We start from the raw sequence: 17,212 nt of genomic DNA on the forward strand, positions 1-17,212 counted from the left end.
GAGCACCACCAAGCTTGCAGGGGCTTGTTCATCTTTGATGTTTGAATTTTTTTTTAATTTAGCCTAAAACATGTGCAGTCTTTGGAACACAGGCCTTTAGGAGATCAGGCAGGGATTGTCTTTAGCAAGTCCAGCATTTGTTGCATGATTTATTACATATTAATTGATGTGATCATGATCACTGATGGACCATTTCAACATAAAGCATTTCTCACCATTATGATAGTCACTGGCAGTCTAGGCTGTTATTATCTCACCATTATGATTCTCATCTGAATTTTCCAGCTCTCCTCCGCCTTGGCTTTTGGCTCTGCTCCACTTTTCCCCACCTTCATTTCCATCCTGGAGTCCAAGCTCCAGACTCCAGACAGGCTTGTGTGCCAAGGCTAAAGCATTCCTATTTTTGAAAGAGCTTAATTTTATTGCAGTGAAAACAGAACTGCCTATCTCAAAAACAGCCCAAGAGATCAGGTTCCTGATATCTCTCTGGTTTTATCAGAAAAATAACTACCTCTCATAGGGAGTTGCAAAGTTTTCTCCAAAATCATCAGTAGCAAAACCTCTGCTGATTCCCAGATCCACTGGGCCTCTACAGACACTACCATCCCTTTTGCTGCGGCATCTGTCTAGCTATACACAGCTTCCAACATTTTACAGACACTGGATTTTTACTTGTCTAGCTCAAAAGATTTAAGTTTCTGTAACTCCCAGAATCCTCTATCTGGAATGGCCACTGGCGAATGGCTATGTAGTTGGGGATTCTGGGATTTGGTGGTGGTGGTGGTAGTTGTTAATTGCCCTCAAATTGACTTCGACTCATGGCCACCCTGTTACAACACATCTCCAAGACCCCCTGTCCTCAACTATCTGCTCAAGCACTGCAAGCTCAGGCCCGTGTCCTCCTTGATCGAGTGTAACCATCTGGCATGTGATCTTCCTCTCCTTCTGTTGCCTTCCACCTTTGCTAACATTATTGTCTTTTCTAATGATTCATTTTTCCTCATGGTGTGGCCAAAGTACAAGACCTTCACTTAAATCATCCTGGCTTCCACCTATAGTTTGGGCTTGATCTGCTCTAGAACCCACTTGTTTATCTTCTTGACTGTCCATGCTATCCTCATCTCTGTTCTCCAACACTACCTCTCAAATGAATTGATTTTCTTCCTTTCAGCTTTTTTCACTGTCCAGCTTTCATCATGTACTGTCCGTCTGGGGAAAACAATGGCTTGGACAATCCTCACTGTAGTGTTCAGAGTTATTTCTTTACACCTTATGAGAGATGTAGGGGTTAAACAGACCAGCCTGAAGTGCCAGCATGGGGGCATGGTGTTTTGATGCCGCATGCCCTGATGCTGGTGTTATGCTGCGCACCCAACTGCATGGTAGGCAAATTCCGGTGCTCTGTTGGTGCAGTGTTTAGACATATTGCACCAAAGAAGCGTTGAAAAGTTGCCATGGTGGTGGCAAGGGGGACAAAATGCCCTTGCCCTGTCCTTTTCTCATTCTTATAGCACAATCACGATAAGATTTTCATACAACGTTGCACTTGTTATCCCATCCGGAAAGCACAATTACCGCAATCACGCAAAAGACTTTCAAGCAAAATCATGCAGATCCCATCATTGTCCTGTCATTGTCCCATCATTGAAGCAGCATTGCCTGGCATTTTGCATTAATGGGAGTTCGTGTTAATGAAATGCTACTTTGATGATGGGACAATAGCACTGCAATCTGAAAGCCTTTCATGGGATCGCAGTCAAAGATGGGATAAGGACAGGGTAGAGATCCCGTCCTTATCCCATCCCCATGTGATAATCTTCATAGTGGGAAAGGCAAGCTTCCAGGTCTCCTTTCCTTTCCTCTCCCCATATTAAGTGCAACCTGTTTTTGCAATTTGAGCTCAGTTTGCCGTAATGGAAGTAAGCTGAGAACGAAGGAGGAAGGAGGAGGAGAGAAAATGTGACATTTTAAAAGTAGTTTAAAAGTAGTGGGACAACAGAATTAATTGGGACTTTCACTGCTAAATCAGGACAGATGGAGAATATGGCTGCAGTTATTCAACAAAAGAAGCAAAATGCACTCAACGCTTGCTCAAGACACACAAGCACTATTTTTACTTCCCATGTTCCAAGACTTCAAGCCTGCCATAGAGCAAAATAATAGGATCTCCTGTTGGTCAACTTTGGCTAAAAGTAAGCTCTGTGTATCTTTATTTAAAAATGAGTTCTTATGTTTTGAATTTCCCAGAAATCAAGAGAGTAGATTCCTTGATTTTCTAGATTTTTTAACGGAACAGAGCTTCCTAGCATAACTAAGGAAGGCATTAGCTACTCTGGCATCCCCTCCTTAATGGATTTTTTTTTTGAGGGGCAAGTGGGGAGAAGAGAGAGGTTATGGTAAGAAACCACAGGAGAGTTACAAATGTAAGATGACAGCTCTAGACCTGTAAAATGGAGTAACTGCATGAAAATCCCATCTAGAAACAATTCTATCACCACCCCCAAAAAGAAAACAGGAATGCAGAGCAACAGCAGCAAACACTTGTGCAAATGAGACTGCTTTGGGGATTGGGATTTAACAGGCTCTGTAGTTTCTATAACAACGGGCAGCATAGGCTGTTTGGAAAGAAGACATTTTTCTGCCCTGGTCCTTTGGGAATGGTCTGTAAACATCACTGGAGAAGAAATCTGTCACCCCTTGCCTTTAAGATATAATAGTATGGTGTCCCTTCAGAAGGAAAAGCAAACCATGCAACCAAGCAATATATCCCTTGGGATAATGCATTTAGAGTGTCCCTTGGTTCTCTTGCCTTCACTTCTTACGCTCCACCTCTTCAAAGAGAAGAAAGGACTTCTCTTGTTTGAAAGTTTGCCTAAAGTTACCAGATCTGCTCTTATCATTTGCAAGCCTCTTGATCAATATGGTATCTAGACCATGATAACTGCTAGATTCCCCCCTCTCTGATTTCTTTACCTTTTTCTTTCTTTAGATTTCTTTGCTGTCTTGATTCTCTTCTGGTCAGTCCACTGTTTTACACTTCCCTTTGGTGTGTATCTGTGCTTCCTATCTTGCACTCTCAGGTCCAGAAAAGGGAAACTAACTTTTTGTTCCATCTCATTGGAAACTCCCTGCACAAAAAACAGGCCAACCACTCATAAACAGAAAAAAAGCTGAAATGAAACCCCCAAGAGGCAAGAACAGCTGCCAGCACAATTGCCTCCACCCAGCTGCACATGAGCCATCACTATCCCCCTACACATACATGCACAAAACAATCCTCCCATTCATTAGATTCCCTCCATCTTTCTGCTAGTACTTAATCAAGACAGGTTGGACTACAGTTCCCATCATCCCCTCAGTTTTATTGTTAATGGGACCTATATCAAGAGAGCACTGATTAGCACCCAGCAAGAAGAGAAAAAATTACAAAATTCCAAATGTGTGAGTCCATGTGTCATTTCTATTTGCAACATATTTCATGTCCATTCTAAAAGTTTTAAGAAAAACATTTTTTTAAATGAATGATGCATATATGTTTGACCAAGGCTGCGTCTACACTGCAGAATTAATGCCATTTGACACTGCTTCTACTGCCATGGCTCAAAGCTGTAGAATTCTGGAATTAGTAGTTTTGTGAGACATCTGGCCTTCTCTGTCGGAGAGCTTTGGTGCCACAACAAACTACAAATCTTAGAATTCCACAGCATTGAGCCATATATAGAAGTTAAAGTGGTTTCAGATTGCTTTATTTCTGCAATGTGGCACCAGCCTGAGATGCTGTGGTAGCAATTATATGTGCACCTACCCAGGAGGAAGCTCTGTTAAATACAATAGAACTTACAATTTTCAAGTGAGTAAATTGCACTCTGTGTGTGCTCAGAGAGAATATTATTTGGGAAGGAGAGCAAATAGCAGATTAAGGGGAGGACAGTTAAACCCCACAGGTTTGTAATTCTGCTTAAATAGTTGAGTTAAATTTTGTACTCCATCAGTGTATCTGAAGAAATGGATTGAAATCTATGGAAGCTCATGCTAAAATGAGTTAGTCTCAAAAATATCACTGGATGCCTCTGTCTCTGCACTTCATCTTCCCTTTTACAGTTAGCACAGGTTTCCTCTCTTCTTTGAAACTCTCTTTGAAAGAGACACAAACAAAAATGAGAAGAATGTTTCATGGAGCATTAAGGTACATTCCTTTCATGTGTAGGCAGCAAACAGACATTCTTGTCCTTTTCCTTGGATGCTTCTGGAGGATGGATTCAGAACAAAGACTCTGTGTAGTTTGAACAAAGATAAGAATTCAGTGTATTTGTGGATCACACTGGCTGTGATTGCTTGAATAAACTTTTAAAATATATTATATTAATAATAATTAATCATTAATAAATTAATAAATATGTTAATTAGGGTGCAGTCTGGATGCAGTCGGTCGATGTCATGACCACTTCTCCATGTTCAGCACATAGGCTGCATCCACACAGCAGAAATAATCCAGTTTGACACCACTTTGACTGCCATGGCTCATTGCTATGGAATTTTGGGATTTGTAGTTTTTGCGAGATATGTATCCATCTCTGTAAGAGAGCTCTGGTGCCACAGCAAACTAAAAATCCCAGGATTCCATAGCATTGAGCCATGGCAATTTAAAAAGTGGTGCCAAACGGGATTATTTCTGCAGTGCGGATGCAGCCATAGATTAATTTGGTATGTAGGTCTGTTTAGCCCAGGGGTAGGCAACTGTTTGGGGCTAGATGGTCACATTGACCTTCCAGGAGACTTTGTAAAACCATACCCCTGCATAAAATAAAAATAAATTGAAATGTCCCCCAATGCCCCCTGGGGAATATAGGAACATTTTACCCATGTTTTGTACATCCCCTGAGACATATTAAAAAGGCCTTTGCTTTTTTTTAATAACTGAAAATGATTGAAAATTGCTTCAGGTTCACTTCCTTTTAGGAATAAATTTCAGCCCAAGCTCAGGGTTACAATGTGTCATTTTTGGAACTATAAATTCCAGAATCCCTCAGAATATCCTAGGAATTATAGTCTTAAAAATGAGCTTTTCTAAGCTCTGCCTAATATTGTCTGTTCGTGATTTATCACTGACTTTCTCAGGATCTCCGAGAGGGGAAGTGACTTTTTAACTGTTTGTTCCAGGGAATGAACAAAAGCATGCCTCTGTGTGTGTGTGTGTGTGTGTGTGTGTGTTATGAATCCTTCCTCAAATTCACACTGAATTTCTGAGGCTCAATCATGTGAACACCCAAAGCTTGACCTGGTCCACTGTTCTGTCCTCGCAGTGAAATACAGTGGGCCCTCCCTATTCACAGATTCTTTATCCACAGATTCAACCATCCACAGCTTGAAAATATTTTTAACATAAATGCGTTCTAAAAATTAAACCTTGATTTTGCCGTTTTATACCTGGGACACCATTTTACTCTGCTGTTGCATATAATAGAACCTGAGCATTCATGGATTTTGGTATCCACAGAGGTCCTGGAACCAAACCCGAGGATACCAAGAGCCCACTGTACACACACACACACACTCTTCCAGTGTGTTATGAATCCTTTCTCAAGCCCACACTCTTGAATATCTGAGGCTTGATCATATGAATTCTCTTAGCTTGACCTGTTCTCCTTTTCTGTCCTCACAGTGAAATACAGTGCTTGCTTGCTTGGTTCATCTGCAGCTTATGTCACCGCATTACAGGCACCTGATACACTGACCTACTGCTGCATCTGCTCTCATTCATCAAAACAAAAAACAAAAACGGCTTTTCCAAGCGCTGTCATGAACCAGAAACAGAACCACAAACAAATTATTCCCACAAAGGAAAGGGGTGAGCTATGAAGGCCAGAACTACTGCAGCTTTCCTTTAAATTATTAGCACCTTTTTCCTCCACAGCAGCCCTTGGGATGTGTTGACTACATGTCCCATCATCCTCATCCAGCACCATGCAGAATATGTTCAGATGGAGTTCTAAGGCCAGGACACTTGAAGGCTGACAGGTTGAGGTAGGCTACACTTAGGCCACATCTGCTCTGCAGATATAATCCAGGTTGACACCATTTTCACTACTGTGGCTCAAATTATATGTAGTTTATTGTGGCACAAAGAGCTCTCTGACAGAGAAAGCTAAATGTCTCACAAAACTACAATTCCAAGAATTCCATTACTTTGAACCATGGAAGTTAAAGTGGCATCAAACTAAATTATTTCTGCAATGTGGACAGACCTATGTCTGCCTTCATGCCGCACATAAGTTTCCCCGCAAGGTGGGGTTTAGCACAGCATGGAGAAAGACAGGGAGAGCTGGACTAGATAAGAGTGAAATTGAGAAAGGTTTCTCTGGTCTAAGGAAATCAGAATGGAACTTTCTGGCCTTGCAGCAAAACAAAGCAAAACCGAGAGTGTTCATTGCTGGGAACACTGTCCCCAAGTTAAGGCACAGTGCTGGAAGCATCATGTTGTGGGCGTGATTTTTCCATGAAAGCTCAGGCTGAAATCAATTCTTTCTAAAGGTACCACTAGAATCCCACTGCCCCTTTCCTTCCTTTAATAAAAGTGACCAACATGCCTTATCTCTTTGAAACTACCTAGCACTATATTGAACACTAGCTTCAGACAGAGGCTTGCTTGGCCCCTCCATTGAGGTGCAGTTCTTCAACAGATCCACAGGGTGGTGCTCTCTTCTGCTTTCTAATTGTATTGATTGATTTAATTCCTCCTCCATTTGTTCATTTATCAATTTGATGCCATTGATTGCATACAGGTATTTTATCTTCTGAGAGCCAGTGCACCATAGTGGTTTGAGTGCTGGACTATGACTCTGGAGACCAGGGTTCGATCCCCAACTAGGCCATGAAACAAACTGGGTGATCTTGGGCAAGTCACATGCTCTCAGCTTCAGGGGAAGGCAATGGCAAACCTCTTCTGAAATCAACAAATCTTGCAACAACAACAACAACAAACAACCCATGCTATGGTCACCTTAGGTTCATCATAAGTCAGAAATGACATCAATAGACATAGTAAAGAATTTTCGCTCACAGTGAACTTGTTAAGGACATAATAGAGACTATTGGTGTTTCCTTGGACAAATGTTGAACATGAGTCAACAGTGTGATGCGTCAACTAAAAAATCCAATTGCATCAATAGAAGTATAGTGTCTAGAATGATCAAGGGAAGTAATAGGGTGCCACTCTATTCTGCTTTGGTCGGGCCTCACCTAGAATATTGTGTCCAGTTCTAGGCACCACAATTCAAAAAGGATGTGAACAAGCTGGAACGTGTCCAGAGGAGGGTGGCCAAATTGGTGAAAGGCCTGGAAATCATGGCCTATGAGGAGAGACTTAGGGAGCTGGGTATGTTTAGCTTGGAGAAGAGAGGTTAAGAGGTTATACGATAGCCTTGTTTAAATATTTGAAGGGATGTCATGTTAAGGATGGAGCAAGCTTGTTTTCTGCTGCTCCAGAGAATAGGACAAGAAGCAACGGATGTAAACTATGAGGAAAGGGATTTCATGTAAACATTAGAAGGAACTTCCTGACAGTAAGAGCTGTTTGACAGTGGAACACACTCCCTTGGCGTACAGTGGAGTCTCCTCCTTTAAAGGTTTTTAAACAGAGGCTGGATGGCCATCTCTGGGGGGGGTGGTCTTCCTGTATGGCAGGGAGTTGGACTGGATGGCCCTTGCGGTCTCTTCCAACTCTGTGATTCTAACGTACTCCTATTGATACTGTTGCTGGTCTTCATGATTCTGATAAGATTTGGCTCAGAAAGAAAAACCAATCAAGGAATTATGCACCCCAAGCAGATCCAAGTCTGGTAAAAAGTAAAACTATATAAGAGAAGAGAACCATAAACAAATTATTCCCACAAAGGAAAGGGATGAGCTATTGACATTGACCATCAACCCTTGGCACCTGGACAGTTGACTGAGCAATTACATACATTATCTGGTCCACAGTTTCAATTAAAAAGTGTCATATTTCAAGTGAAACTGAGGGGGGCAGAAAGGACTCCAGTAGCATCTGAAACTCAATGAGGAAAATACATTTCTGTTATCAGTTGTTGTGGATTGCAGTCCATTTCATCAGATGCATGTTCCATCTGAAGTTGACTAAAGTCCACAGTAGCTTACACTAGATGGTTTTTTCTTTCCAGTAAGCTTCAGAGCCACTGTTGGATTCTGTACTGTCTTTTTATGATAAAACAGTGTAACACAGCTATCTCTTCGAATACCATAGCAACAATGTATTTATCATTGGTAGCTTTTTCCTGAGAACAGCAACCCTGCAAGGCAGGTCAGGCTGAGAAAGAGTAATTGCTACAAGTTCCCGAGTGAGGTCCAGCTGGGACTAATGCAAATCTACAGTGCTATATAAATAAATAAATAATCTCCCAAATCCCCAGTCCAACAATGTTGTGCCACACTGGTCATTTATAGTTTCATTCATGCTACATGTTTATTGCCCTTTGATTCCACTTTAACTGCCATGGTTCCATGGAATCCTGGGATTTGTAGATTCATTAAATAATTAGAATCCTCTGCCAAGGGATTCCAAGTGTTTCCTAGGATTAGGATGCAACTATGGCAGTTAAAGTGGTATCAAAGTGATGTATGTGTGTGAACTATACAGTTAGAGCCAGCGTGATGTAGTGGTTTGAGCACTGGACTATGACTCTGGAGACCAGGGTTCAAATCCCACCTGGGCCATAAAACCCACTGGTTGACCCTGGGCAAGTCACACTCTCTAAGCCACAGAGGATGGTATTAACAAACTCTCTCTGAAGAAGCTTGCCAAGAAAACCCCATGATAGGTCTGCCTTAGGTTTGCTGTAAGTTGAAACAACTTGAAGGTGCACAACAACAACAATGTGAAAGAGACCTAATAAAATTTTTCCAATCTGTAAAATTGGCATATGCCAATTTCATACAGATTGTGGGCTTCATTTGTCCTCTTTGCAGGGGGGGGGATGCATTTGTGGTTGCCCAAAGTATGCCATGTTCTTATCCTACCTGGCACTCGCCCATACCAATACAGTGTTTGCAATTGCAAGATGTTAAGCTGAAAGCAACAGAGAGCAAGACAAAAAGCTCAACAGCAGATGGCAGCAAACAATCTCTCATGAAAGCAATGGGCAAAGTGGGGTGAGAATGGGATGGGAAAGGGAGAAAAGGGGGAGAGAAATGAATTGCTCAGGATGGATGGCAGCACAAGAGATGGCACCAGTCCAAGCCCCTCCTGCACCACCTCTTTTGCCCAGTATGGTATGGAGGGATTTGCAAGAGACTGAGCTTTGAGGCCCAAGATGTCCAATAAAGGGCAGGTTGGAGAGACATGCATGGTCCATTCAATTTACTGTAGTTCAAAGACTGTTTGTGTTAATATGACCAGAGGCTTCCAGGGCACACAAGCGTCCTCCTCATCAATGGGAAATGCAGACTTTCAGTTTCTGCTTCCTCTCCACTGAGTGGGCATCTCCCTTGAAAGTGAAACTTTAGTACAGTGGGCCCTTGGTATCTGCTGGGACCTCCATAGATTCCAATGGTTCTTGTGATGGTTCTTGTGAGAGCCCTGAAATCCAAAGCCCTTGGTGGCAAATCATCCCTAGTGTTTATAGTACTTCATGTCCAGCTGAGGTGGAAGGAAAGTTGCACCTGTGGAACAGCTGCCTATGAAGCAGCTGTTGGCTAGGGAGACCTGAGCCCTCTCTCCAAAATAATTCCACAAAATTGCACCCTCAAAACTCCCAGAAAGGACCCAAGGTGGCTCACAGCCAAAAAAAACATGTTAAAAACATCACAGTAAAATTCACAACTATTAAAATCATCTAATAATGGACAGGAACAGCAATGTATTTTGGCATACATACCCTAAAGGCACCAGATCCTGTCTGATCTTGTAAGCTAAGCAGGGTCAGACATGATTAGTCCTTGGATGGGAGACCAGCAACAAATACCAGGTGCTGTAGGCTATATTTGAGTGGAAGGATCTGGCAAAGCCAACTCTGAGTATTCCTTGCCTAAGAAACCAAAATCGACAGGTGGATTGAAAGCACATACACACACAGATGGTAATTTGGGGAGCCAGCAACAGTATATTGGTTTAAGTATTGGACTAAAATCCTAGAGACCAGGGTTCAAATCCCCACTCGGCCATGGAAACCCACTGGGTGACCTTGAACAAATCACACTCTCTCAGCCTAAGAAGAAGGCAAAGGCTAAACCCTTTCTGAACAAATCTTGCCAAGAAAATCCCATGACAAATGCACCTTAGGCTTAGGGTCATCATAAGTTGGAAAGGACTTGAAGGCACACAACAACAAAGCAACCACAGTTTCACACTACGCTATGATTCCACTTTAGGTGTTGTGGCAACATCCCATGGAATCTTGGGTTTTGCAGTTCAGAGGAATGCATTGAGAACTGTTGGCCAGAGAGCTCTGGTGCCTGACCAGACATCACATTCCAGGATTCTAAAGGATGCAGCCATGGCAACTGAAGTGGAATTATAGTGCTATAAATTCTGTAGTGTGAAAGGGCCCCCCTGTATTGAATGGGGGAACAGGAATGGCGGACCACCTTTGGGGCCACAACTGAGCAGCAGAACAGCTCTTTAATCTGCAAAAGATTCCAGGTATATCAGTGGGTACAATTTAGGTAAGTTTAGACTTTGGACTTCACGGTCAAACACAGCCGCCTGGCATGGAAATATCTATTACCTCATTTAATTCCTAATATGGTCAGTCTGTTCCAATGTGTTTGGGAGTAATCCTGTTCATGGGACTGAACGGGGCCTGGTTCTTTGCCTCAAATTGCTACTTTAATCATTTCTTGCTGTCGTGTGCCTTATGGCAACCCTATCATGACATTTTCTTGGCAAGATTTATTCAGGGGATGTTTGCCATTGCCTTCCCCTGAGGCTGAGAACAGGCCTATCCACCCAATCTGCTATAAGAGAGTTAGAAATACCCCACCTTGATTTGTAAAGATATGTATTTTAAATGATGATTTAGTCTATGTATTATATTGATAGTGGTTTTACTGTTTTATTGAGTGTATTTTATATTAAATTGTAGTTTTTTATCTTGTAATATTGTTTCTATTGTTGTAATCCCACCTCGATCCACAGAGGCAGGAAATATTATTATTAGTAGTATTAGTATTAGTATTAGTATTAGTATTATTATCTTGGCAGAGAGCCAGTGTCACCCACAGTAGCCCATAGTAGGTGAGTGTCTTTGTGGGATTATGGTCCAAAACACACTGCCAAAACACACCCCTTTAACAGCCCTGGCTCAGTGCTAGGGAATTCTGGGAACTGTAGTTCTGTGAGACATTTAGCCTTCTGGCAGAGTGCTCTGGTGCTATAATAATCTATAATTCCCAACATACCCTAGCACTGAGCCAGGGCAGTTGAAGCAGTTAATTGGATTATTTCTGCAGTGTTTTTTGGACCTCAGACTCCCATCAGTCCTCATCAGTAATCAGAAGGATGGGATTTTCAGTCCATCATCTGGAGGACCACTGATTCCCCATCTCTATAGAAAATCCTCAATTAGGTCAGTGTATCTCAAGATATAGGGGCCTTCCTCCCCCCCTCCAAAAAATGTGACAAGGACCACTACCATATTTACTGTATGCCCATTGGCTCTAAGTTATTTCTTAAAACTCTCCAGGAACTGGCAGCTGAAAACTTGGGGACCAGCACCAGTCCACAAGACACTGCTCTGAGTAGCACTGAGCTGAGTGTACCAATGTATTTAGTGCTGGGGAACATGGAAAGACAGAGTTGGAAGGAACCCCAAGAATCCTCAAATCCATCCCCTAACACTGATACAAGATGTGCACAGGTTAGGAAGGCTTTCACATTATGTTATTATAACACTACGATTCCACTAGAATTTCCATGGTTCCATCCTATGAAATTCTTGGATTTGCAGTTTAAAGCCAGGGTGGCATAATGGTTTGAGTGTTGGATGACGACTTTGGAGATCAGGGTTCGATTCCCAGCTCGGCCATGGGATACCTTCCAAATCATTTTCAACTTACGGTAACCCTAATGCAAACCTATCATGGATTTTTCTTGGCAAGGTTTCTTCAGAGGGGGTTTGCCATTGCCTTGCTCTAGGGCTGAGAGAGTGTGACTTGCCTAAGGCCACCCAGTGGGTTTTCACAGCCAAGCAGGGATTTGAACCTTGGTCTTCAGAGTCATAGTCCAAAACTCAAACCATGCTGGTCCCACCATCAGCAAGTTAAGACCTTTTTTATTTAAGCAGGCCTTTGTTTCTAATCATATGGCAGAGTAGCATTCAAAGATGTGTGCTTCTGTTTGTATTTTGTACATCCATAATCATGCTGTAAATGTATTTTACTGCTGCTTTTCGGGGAGGGGGGTTGTGTGTGTAATTATTTTTTTACTCAAAATTTTCAAATGGTGCAAAACATAAGTTTAGCAAAGGAAAAACAAAACAGCAAAACATGGATGTGGTTATGAAAACAGTACACATATTGATGAATAAACAACAAGGCATCTAAAGTTATTGTGTTGTCATTACTGGGACATCTGTCAAGACAGCTTTCCAAATTCCCAACAATGGAAGTTTTGCACACTTTGTGAGTTGTTACTGATGTATTCAATTAATGGGAACCATTTCTTGTGAAACAGCCATCGGTTCCCACATCCCTTTGATTCTCTGCCATTGTCAGCAAGCTTTTCCATCAGCCACCCATGCCAATTTTCTAAAGTAAAACTATATATTTTTAAACATAATTGATACCTGGGTTTGTTTGTTTGTTTTTAATTTTGTAATACAGGTTGAATCTCCTTTATCCAGAATTCCTAAATCCGAAATATTCCAAAACCAAACCCCTTTTTCATAGGTGGCTGAGATTGACACCTTTGCTTTCGAATGGTTCACTGTATCCAAACTTGGTTTCATGCACAAAATTATTTAAAATACTATACAGTATTGCCCTCAGACTATGTAGATATGAAACATGAATTTTGCATTCAGACTTGGGTCACATCTCCAAGATACCTCATTACGTACATATATGTGAATGCAGGTATTCCAAAAGCCAAAAATAAATAATAAATATGAAGCCCAAGGCTTTCACAGCCGACATCCATCGTTTTTGAGGGTTTTTTGGGCTCTGTGGCCATGTTCTAGAAGAGTTTATTCCTGACGTTTCGCCAGCATCTGTGGCTGGCATCTTCATTTGGATAAATAAAACCAAAATCCGAAATGCATCTGGTCTCAAGGATTTTGGACAAGGGCGACTCCACCTGTAGTATATATTTATTAGCTAAACTGTTATTTTAAATTTTGTCAGCCACTTTCCTGGACTGTGAGGTGCCGAATTGTTTAAAAGATGGATTCTTTACAGTGGCCTGACAATTGCTTTGAGGACAGGGAAGGGAGGCATGCTTTCCTGAAGCCAAGTTCCTTGAAATGGAGGGCACCCCTTCCCCACAAGTCCTGTAGAGCGCCATTGGCAAGCAGAGTCCTGCCCATTTCCAGTGCAAGAGGGAAATTCCTGGATTGCACAACCCTCTCGCTGAACATGTCCTGTCTATTGAAATTCTGGGCATTTCGATATTCTAGAAGTTGGCCAGCAAACAAAAATGTAGACACAAACGACACTCTCTCCAGTGCGACTCATGAGTCCTTCTGGAGGATGTGAATTAAAATATCCCTTGCCAAGCCAAGAATATTTTTAATGGTTTGGCAGTCCATCTATGGCACGATTACACCTGTCCTGTCCCCCTATCCTATCCAGCAGCTCCAAGTGGGTTAGTCTACAATGCCCATCATCCCCAGCCAGCTGCTGTCTAGGGGGAATGGGAAGGGTCCCTTAGCGAAACAGAGGAAGAACCAGTTTATTCATATATGTGTGTGTGTGTGTGCGCGCGCACGCGCGTGTGTGTGATTCTTAATGCAAATCTAAGCGACCACCTATTTAATGCAAATCTCTGAGACCCCTTGTTCTGTCAAATGCTGGCTGGGGTTGATGGGAGTTGTAGTCCAACTCACCTGGAGCTGCTGGCTGGGGACACTGGGAAGGGTTCCGTAGTGATACAGAAAGAATCAGATTATTGATAATGTTAAAAAAAATAAATGTTTAATGCAAATAATATAAATATATAATAAAAATAAATATAATATTAAAATATAAAAATATACATATAAAAATAAATATAAATATAAAAAATGCTTCTTACTGCAAATCTCTGAGACTACCAATCCTCTTCTGTTGAATGCTCCAGTGCAGAAATGCGATGATATTATTTTTACCCCAAAGGCAAGGTTCGGCTTTCAAAGAGACGCATTCCACTTTTGGGTATTTCGTTTTTTAACTTTTCCAAAAAAAGATGGTAAAAGAAAAACCTGGTAAAACTAATGGAGCAGCTTCATTTAGGCGGAAAGCCAGAACGTTCTGAGCCAAGTAACTAATCAAGTTCCAGTTTGTTCCTTCCGGTCTCAGCCACCCCAAGAAAGGAAATGTGAAATGATGAAGCCAAGAGTGCCACTAGGCATGCACAGAGTGTCTTCCCATCACGGCTAAACAAGCACAACCAACACCATGGATTATAGGCAGTGAAATTTCCGAGAGCCAATATACCTTGACTTTGAGTTTCAGAACCACTTGTTTTTAGGAAATTACGTACCAGCCTATCATTCTCAAGGCAGTTACAAAATCTAGTCTGCCCAAATATTCCTGCTGTGGCCAAGGCTGGCCCTACCATTAGCCACAGTGAATTGACCAAATCAAGTGGCATAGTGGTTTGAGCGTTGGACTATGACCCTGGAGACCTGGGTTCGAATCCTGGTTTGGGCCTGGAAACCCACCGGGTGACCTTTGGGCAAGTCACACACTCTCAGCCTCAGAGGATGGCCATGGCAAACCCGATCTAAAGAATACCCCATGAGAGGTTCTCTCCTTAGGATCACCATAAGTCAGGAACAACTTGTAGGCACACAAAACACACAGGAACACATTTTTTACTTTGCATTGTATTTCTTACTAACAAGGACATGGAGAGCTAGGCTTCTGGGATTTCCGGCATCCTGTGCCAAAGTAACTTGGCTGACTTTGCAGGCTTTGCACTGTGACCGGAGGAGGACATTGGGGAAGAACACCATTTCCTACTGGGCCTTGGGGTGGCAAAATGTCTTGGGCTGGCCCTACGACTTCTCTCCTCCTGTTTCCACTTGCTCTTTTAAATTGGAAATGTATGTTTTATTCCACACGTGTGTATACCATTCCATTCATTCATTCATTCATTCAGGGACTGAAAAACCTCCTTTCAGACCAGACAGACCCGGTGACCAGTCTGTCTCCCAGATTCCACTTTGGTTTTCCAAAAAAGCCAGACGGCCCAGTTCTCGGCCTGGTTTTCAGCCACTCGGATCCCCCTCCAAAACCACAGCGGCTGGGGTCACCTCCTCATGTCCCTCCCTGGCGCACTCTTCCACAGGAGCTCTTTGTATTCCCCATTCATCCTCCATGGACCACTTCTGGACAAACACCGCATGGGAAACCTGGTAAACAAATAAGTGACAAGAGAAGCAGTCAGTCCAGGGACAAATCTGGAGACCCAAGTGCACCATAGGGGTGTTTATATTGATATGTATATCTCTGGCCAGCTAGCTGACTTAATATAGACAGATGTAGTACAGAAAAAGAGACAGACAGACAGACAGACAGACAGATGATAATTATCTCTCTGTGTGTCATTCATCTATCTATCTATCTATCTATCTATCTATCTATCAATCATCTGTATGCCATCTATCTAGCTATCTAGCTATTCTCTCTCTGCGTGTCATCTATATATCTATCTACCTGTCTATTATCTATAATTTCTGTGTATCTATCTATCTATCTATCTATCTCATCTCTGTCATCTATCTATTTATCTATCTATCTGACACACAGGAAGAGATTGATAGATAATCTCTGTGTGTCATCTATGTATCTACCTATCTATTTCTCATCTCTCTCCGGCATATCCCCCCCTGTCATCTATCTATCTATCTATCTATCTGACATACAGAAAGAGATTGGTAGATAATCATCTTTTTGTGTATCATCTGTCACCTATTATCTATAAACTGTGTGCTCTATCTATCATATATCTGTCCTATCTATCTATCTATCTATCTATCTATTTGCCATATCTCTCTCTCTCTCTCTCTCTCTATCTATCTCTATCATCTACCTGCTATATCTATCTATCTATCTATCTATCTATCTATCTATCTATCTATCTATCTATCTATCTATCTATCTATCTATCATCTGCCATATCTATCTGCTCTATCTATCTATCTATCTATCTATCTATCTATCTGCCATATCTCTCTCTCTCTCTCTCTCTCTCTCTATCTATTACAGCAGATGGATAGATAGGAGCCAGTGTGGAGTAGTGGTTTAAGTGTTGGCCTATGACTCTGGGGGGGGGGTAGTCACACTCTCTCAGCCTCAGAGGAGGGATGCCATAGGGGAAGCAAACCTTGCCCAGCAAACCTCACGAGGGTTCCAGGGCAGAGGTGCTCCCCTCGACTCCGTCCCTGGCTGCGCTTCTTGCAAGGGCTCTCGGGGCGCCTGCTGTCTCTCCCTGGGAGGAGGAGGAGGAGGAGGAGGGCTGGAGGGGATCAAAGCAGCCGGGCGCCTTGGCTCCTCTCCCGCCAATGGCAGAGGGGCGGCTCTGCAGCGGGGGCCTCCCTCCTCCTGGCTGCCTCGCTCTCTGGCCGCCCGAGGCTGAGTCACTCACTCGCTGCCAGGAGCCCAAAGGGAAGGGAGCAAGAAAAAGGAGCCTCTCCATCATCCCAGAGATGCTCGCCTCCTTCGCCGGACTCCTGGGGCTCCTGGCCTCCCTGCTCTTCTGCATCGCCTGCGCCGAACCCTTGCCAGGTAAAGGGGATCCCTTTGGGGTGTGGGAGAACTACAACTCCCAGGATCTCAAGGCTGCAGCCACACTGGAGAGATGACCCGGTTTGGCACCGCTTTAACTCGTTGCCTGATTCTTTGCTATGGAATTCTGGGAGTTGGAGTATGTTGTGGGGTCCAGAGCGGAGCGGAGCTCCGCTCTGGACCCCACAACAAATTCCAACTCCCAGAATTCCATAGCTATCTCTCCCGTTTTCTAAAGTAAAACTCTCTTTCCTCAAGCGCTGATTTGGGGGGG

The 17,212-nt window shown here is 42.8% G+C and overlaps 2 protein-coding genes across 3 annotated transcripts in view; one reads left to right on the forward strand and one right to left on the reverse strand.

The window, feature by feature from the left end:
- Positions 1 to 14,736, reverse strand: part of LOC121932734 — a 30,829-nt gene extending 16,093 nt beyond the window's left edge. Inside the window, exons 1-2 of one of the 2 annotated variants that reach the window (XM_042471664.1) lie at positions 14,243 to 14,736; positions 2,974 to 3,128 (exon numbers count right to left, since the gene is read on the reverse strand). In XM_042471664.1, the coding sequence (XP_042327598.1) occupies positions 2,974 to 3,113 (140 nt within the window). In that variant the 5' untranslated portion in view covers positions 3,114 to 3,128; positions 14,243 to 14,736. Of the gene's footprint in view, positions 1 to 2,973; positions 3,144 to 14,242 lie in introns of those variants that run through there. The other variant, XM_042471665.1, reaches the window with a different exon arrangement.
- A 1,964-nt stretch (positions 14,737 to 16,700) lies between these two features.
- TNFRSF12A (TNF receptor superfamily member 12A) overlaps positions 16,701 to 17,212 on the forward strand; it is a 17,300-nt gene continuing 16,788 nt past the window's right edge. The window contains exon 1 of the mRNA XM_042471749.1: positions 16,701 to 16,938. Within this exon, the coding sequence (XP_042327683.1) occupies positions 16,716 to 16,938 (223 nt within the window). The 5' untranslated portion in view covers positions 16,701 to 16,715. The remainder of the gene's footprint in view (positions 16,939 to 17,212) is intronic.

The sequence above is a fragment of the Sceloporus undulatus genome, chromosome 6 (assembly GCF_019175285.1).
Source record: "Sceloporus undulatus isolate JIND9_A2432 ecotype Alabama chromosome 6, SceUnd_v1.1, whole genome shotgun sequence".
Lineage (NCBI taxonomy): Eukaryota > Metazoa > Chordata > Lepidosauria > Squamata > Phrynosomatidae > Sceloporus > Sceloporus undulatus.